This window comes from Aphidius gifuensis, linkage group LG3 (genome assembly GCF_014905175.1).
Source record: "Aphidius gifuensis isolate YNYX2018 linkage group LG3, ASM1490517v1, whole genome shotgun sequence".
In the NCBI taxonomy this organism is placed as follows: Eukaryota; Metazoa; Arthropoda; class Insecta; order Hymenoptera; family Braconidae; genus Aphidius; species Aphidius gifuensis.
This window is the reverse complement of record NC_057790.1, coordinates 14,345,716-14,352,266: the sequence shown is the minus strand read 5'-3', so window position 1 is coordinate 14,352,266 and position 6,551 is coordinate 14,345,716. Positions and strand designations below refer to the sequence as shown.

At 28.4% G+C, this 6,551-nt stretch overlaps 1 protein-coding gene across 1 annotated transcript in view; it reads left to right on the top strand.

Moving 5' to 3' along the window:
• Positions 1-331: 331 nt before the first annotated feature.
• LOC122852022 (SET and MYND domain-containing protein DDB_G0273589-like) overlaps positions 332-6,551 on the top strand; it is a 58,160-nt gene continuing 51,940 nt past the window's right edge. Inside the window, exons 1-3 of the mRNA XM_044151573.1 lie at positions 332-365; positions 1,122-1,399; positions 1,489-1,633. Of these exons, the coding sequence (XP_044007508.1) occupies positions 1,557-1,633 (77 nt within the window). The 5' untranslated portion in view covers positions 332-365; positions 1,122-1,399; positions 1,489-1,556. The remainder of the gene's footprint in view (positions 366-1,121; positions 1,400-1,488; positions 1,634-6,551) is intronic.

Genomic DNA, 6,551 nt, shown 5'->3' with positions numbered 1-6,551 from the left:
TTATATCAATAAGAGTAGACTATATCTCGAATTATTGTTTGAAATATAATATATTTTTCGTTTACATATATAACTTTGATAATTATACATACTTTTTTTTATAAAATAGTATCATAATAAATATAATATAAAACGTAAAACATTAAAAAAAAAATATCGTCATAATTATTCTACATATTTTAAAAAGGAAAAAATGAGCCACTTTTGTATACAAAAATTAAGGCTTTCCAACTCATTTATTATAATTTACATTAATTTTTACTGTAGATGTCAACAGTAGAAATTTCACTTCGCTCTCTTGCCCCAAGTCATTTAACTCTACGCTGTGGACCTGATCTATTAAACGCAAGATTACGGTCAAACACGTAAGTACACCTAATTACTTACACTACAAACGGGGAAATTCGGACATAACACATTTTTTATCTACTGAGACATAAAATAAAATGGTTTCGTTCATCTATGATGTAATTCACTTCGGAAACATTTAGTCTTTAAGAATATAAAAATTGTTCAAGACTAAAATTTTTAAAGATTTACTAATGTAAACGTTGAATAATAAATTAAGATATTTCTTATTCATCAATGTTATTTTAAAAAACAAAAAATTGAAAGAAAGTTAATAAGAAATGAATCATTATTAAGTAACATAAAAAAAAAAAATGTTTCCATGAATTGCACCATTTGAGAAAAAGCTGACGAATAATTGCAGAAACTTTTTTACTCGAAGGTATTTACTAGAAGCATATATAATACTATATGCTTCTTCCGATGAGTATGTACATCGCTTTGAATGCTACGTTTCGAAGAAAGGACTAAAATAGCACGTGAACGAATAATTGTAAGCGTATTCAAGTCGGTGCACTTAAGTCGGTAGTGTATAAGTAAGTTGCTTCTCTTTAGTTGAACACATATTAGTTATATTATCAGTGATAGTAGAATTATCGAATTCATTCAAATGTCATAAGATAGAATAAAAGCAATTTATTATTTGTGCTCTTCCCAGTTAATATTTATTATAGAAGGCATCACAAAATGGAAAAAGCAAACCAACACTATAAATCTCGCTGTTCATTAGAAACGCTTCGATCACAATCAAAAGGTTTTTTTCGCGATTTCAGTGAATTAGTTTGCAAATCAGCTGGAAATTCTTGGATATCAACGACTTTCGGTGAAAAGATAAAAACAGATAAAGAGCGAATCAAAATTATTTTCACTGATCCAGCCGTCAAAAAATCTATATTGGAAACATTAAGCAGAGTCAAACACATTTACCGCGACAAAGATGCTTGTATTTCTAGGTTGAAAAGACTAGAAGCCGAGAAGTATAATTCAACAGGAAATAAAGAAATTGCTCTGTTGTATTTTAGTCAAGCTGTATTGCGAGCAACTCCTACTGGTAAAATATTTTTTCAAGATAATTTTTAGAGTTTTCCATTGAGAAAAAACTGTTGTCAAGTTGTGCTATCATTGTGTTATTATGAATAGGGGAAGTACAATCGATCGACAACGGCTATTCGTTGATTTTGGCTTTATTGGAAAGAGCTAATGTCTTGATGACCCTTGGAGATTATGGATTCGCACTGAACGATTTAAATTTAGCTGCAAACGAAACGCTACCTTCAAATCTACGGTATTTTTCCAAAACAATATATTTTTTATCTATTCTGATTGATATTTTTTAGTTAGATCTGGTATACAATCAGGAAGAATTGGTTCTACTTGAAAAAACAAAAGTAAAATTTAGCTTTTTTGAATCTTAAATTAAACTCTTTCAGAAGTTTAATTCAACATAATGTATATTTATATATAAAAACTTTTAATGTATTCGAAAGCATCGCACATATATACACACATATTTATATAATACATTTGCGCATATGTATGTATAAGTATTGATGATATAATAAAATGAGTTGTATTAAACGTGCTACACTTCTCTTATGAAGAAGTTTTTAACACGGTGCCTCACAGTCTCACTTTCTATATATGTATTTCTGTATTTCCAACCATCAACTCTTTACAACTCATTTTTACAGACTCTTGGATGTTGACTCTTGTAATGCATTCAAACTGTACCCAATTTCTATTATAGCCCAAGAAAACCGCGAAAAACGTGAGCGGTACAGCCTGCTTGTTCCTACCACTCGATACATGGCGTCGCTGGTCGGGATCGAACCCGTGACCTCCCTGTCACAAAGCCTGAACCTTAATCGCAGTGCCATATCGTTGGCTATTTAATTTTTTACAAGATTGAAGAGAATATCTCTAAAATGTTCTGTATATTTTTTTACAACAATAATGAATACATAAACAAAAATTACTCCAACAGGGAAAATGTTATTACTGTTTATTCCAAATTTTTACATATTGAAATGGATAGACAAACTATGTAAATTTAATGACGAAATTTAATAATTGAATTGATTGTAAAATTGAAAATCAAGTGACTAAATTACTTGATTTTAATTTTTATGAATATATAAATTTTCAATGGTTTATTAATATTGATCAAGTAATAATCATTTTTTACTATATCTCAATTATTATTCTCAATTTAAAATTATTAAAACATTACAACTTTTATTTTTTCTTCATTTTATACCCAGGTCAAAAGAAAAAGATTTATGTAATAATTATTTAATTTTATATTCTGTTGTTTTTTTTTTTTTTTTTTTTTATCAAAATAGAAGGACGTCGGAGTTAATTTGATGAAACTTAGAAAAAATAAGAAGCCCCGTGGTCTAGAGGTTAGGGTGTTTGCACGGTATGCAAAAGACCCGGGTTCGATTCCCGGCGGGAGAACTTCTTTTTTTTTCTAAGTTTTCTGGTCTTCGAGCGCAAATTTTTCCCTATGCTTATACATTTTATCTCGATATCAAGTCGGGCCCGATGTCGATTCGACGGAGCATTTCTACCAAGGGTGTTGTTAAATTAATTAACATTTACGCCATTTTTATTATCAAGTGATTATCATCAAGATATTTTCTATCTACAAGGTTGATTATCCAGATTAACAACGCCTTGAAAATATTCAAGTCTAACATTTTTAACGATGAACTACGCACATTTACCTCTAATCCTGTTACCCGGTTGGGAATTACTAAATAGAGGACTTTAAAATATTGTTTATTTTGTTATGAAAACTAAAACTAAACCTGTCACGTAACAATTCATTAGAAAAAAAACCATTAGAACAAAAAAAAATGCGAGAAATAAATAAGAAAAAAAATGAGTTACGATTTGTTGTATTCCCCCACGAAAAAAATATATATAAAATATATATATTGAAATATATAAATTTTATATATAAAATTGGGCAAATTTGAGTATATATTTATATATATTTAAAAATTAGTATTATACGTAACGAGTTGTGAATTTGCAGTTTAGTTCAACAAGCGCCAAATGTGGCGCTCGAGTAGACACGAGTGTCTCGGAGAGCAACACATTTGGCGCGAGTGATCTAACTGCAATTTTACATGAGTTACGTAGTTAACTATACATATAATACAGTATATGTCGAATGAGGCGACCGAAAAAAAACAAATACAAAAACAAAACATAACAAATATAAAGAATACATAGAGGAGTTAGCCAATACAGGAATAGTATTGACGATCTGAACTCGTACATGAAAAATGGCCTCATAAAATGGTTTTATTTTGGTCTGAAAATGGCCTCAAATGGTTTTTTGGCTCCTTAAAAATGGCTTTAAAAAATGGCTTTATGTTTTTGGCCATTTTTTGAGGCCATTTTTAAGAGGCCAAAAAAAATAAGGCCATTTTTTAAGGCCATTTTTAAGAGGCCAAAAAAAATAAGGCCATTTGTTGGGGCCATTTTTTCTATGTACGAGGTTCAGATCGTCTTTTTTTTAAACTATATTTCACCATGTTGCCATGGTATTTACGGCAAGCTGAAATAACAGACGAACTTCCCGGCTCTGATAATATATGTAATATGTATATTTGTTTATATTAAAAGAATATTATATGAATTATTAAGAATTATATAATATTATATTATTATAATTATATTAATAATAAATACATAAACATCGCTTCATCTTCATTTACAAGAGAAATGGACAAGCCATTGTCATATCTGAAGAGGCTATGACAATAGCAAAAAAAAGCTTATATTAATAATTAAGCAAGAACGGTACGTATCATATCAACCAAAAGTTTTGTCCCCGAGCTCTATTTTTCGCCTGTACCAAAACCAGTCGCTGACGTGAAAACTTTTGATTTTTTTTACCCACACAATTAAAAAAAAATTCACACCTACACAACAAGAGAGATTTGGCAACACTTGATCTAAGTAGACACGTGTTTTAGAGACGCAGTCGATAATATACCATCAAATTTATAACACGAATCCAATGCGCAGTTGCCATATTTTTGTTGACAAGAAAAAAAAAATGATAAAATTAGCGTTTTTTTTTCGTTCATTGCTATTTTTTATAAACAATAAGATAGTAACTGACAAAACTAAAACTGTCAATCTGTTCTAAATAATTTCATTTACTTATATTCACAAAAAAACACTATACAAAATAATTCCGGTCTATACTTTTTTTTGCAATAACTACAGTTTTGGAGGGTCATTTTTTCATTACTCCATAAGAGCCCATGTTAAATTTTTTTTTTATAAACATTATAACTCTTAAACTAAGTCTGTAAGAAACGTAGAAATTAGTTTCAATAGATTCATCATAATTTTAACTATCTAAAAACACAATAAAAAAAGGAGTTCATAATTTCCTTCAATGGGGGCCGTTCTCCCTTAATTAATAATATCCATTTTTATGGTGTAGATAATAATTTTAAAAATACCTCAAAATCTGTTGGTGCAAATTTATTTAATTGGTCACCTAAAAATAAACCAGCTGGATACATAAAAAACACAATTAAAAGTACTGAAGATTTTGTACCAATAAAATATAAAAATCCTTGACCAGTTGATGTTGGTAAATCATCAGTTGTTTCAACGTCAACTGTAACAACAACAGAGATTCAACAAACTTCAACAACAACAACACAAACAATTACTACAATTATTACAACAAAAATTACAACAACGAATGTATGAAGTTATATTGTATTTTTTTTATTATAGTAAGCATGACAGAAAAAAAAAAAAAATTTAATTGTACTTAATTTTTTTTCTAAGGATATTAAATATTACACAAAGAAAAACAATTTGAATTTGAAAAAATTTAATAAATTTGAACAATAAATTATTTAAACATAAAAATAGAATTAAATTTTTTAAACTTATAAATTATCATTTGTTGATCATAAATGTTTTGAAAAAAAAAAAAAAAAATTCCAAATTTTTCATGTTTTTATGGATGTACAAAATTTTCTTGACAATTATTAAATTGATATACTGGAGCTGGAACTGAAACTTGTGGTATAACGTTTTGATAATTCATTAAGATACACAAGGACAACTTTGTCAGTTGTAGCTGGTATATTATTAGTGTTCCGTATGACACTTATGTTTTCGCTTTTCTGTGACTTTTTGTTATTTCGAGATAAAACGTGAAGGCCTGAATCGAATTGGCTTGTGAGAAGCTTATTTTCTTTATTTTTTTTGGCCAAAAGCAATCGTCAAATTTATTTCTAATTTTGGGGCCTTATTAGATTTAATATGCCCATTTATGGACATGGCCCAATTCCAAATATTGACCGATCAATTCCGGCAATGTTTCAATCGACGGCGCTTAATGAGTAGACTCTACGATATTTTTTTCAAATTTTTCAGACGTTTATTTTTTTTTTTTATTCAACGATATATAGTGTCACAAACTGTTTTTTTACAATATTTTTTGAACCGCTGAACCGAATTAGTCGATGTTAAAACAAATTTAGGTTTTTTTTTTTTTCCAAAAACAGATATGATATTTTTTTTACTTTTTGGGTCTTATTAGATTTATTATGCCCATTTTTGGACATGGCCCAATTCCAAATATTGACCGATCAATTCCGACAATGTTTTAATCGACGACGCTTTATCTGTAGACTCTACGATATTTTTTTCAAATTTTTCGGTTGTTTATTTTTTTTTTTTATTCAACGATATGTAGTGTCACAAACTGTTTTTTTACAATATTTTTGAAAACAGCAAGAAAAAAAATAAAAAATCCTACGGAACACTTAGGGTGCACCTTAGGGAACTTGACTATCTTTTTTTTTTTTTTCCATTTACAAAATCTTTTATATTTATCTTCATATACTTTGACTGATTTTTCAGGCAAAATATTATTCATTGCATCTTCAATGTTTTGTCGGATATATTCCGGTTCTTCACTATCTGACATTTTTTTATAACAATAAATTATTGTTAATATTATTTAAAATTATTTAAATTATTATTATTTAAAATTATACACTAAAAGACACATATAAATTATAAATAAATTTATTGTGTTGATTTTTTACACGAACTTCAACTGTTACGAAACGTGTTGTGGCATGTTTTTATTATTTTTTTTTTTCATTGTCATCCACACACATCTACAGTCATCTACTTTATGTAGACAAAGT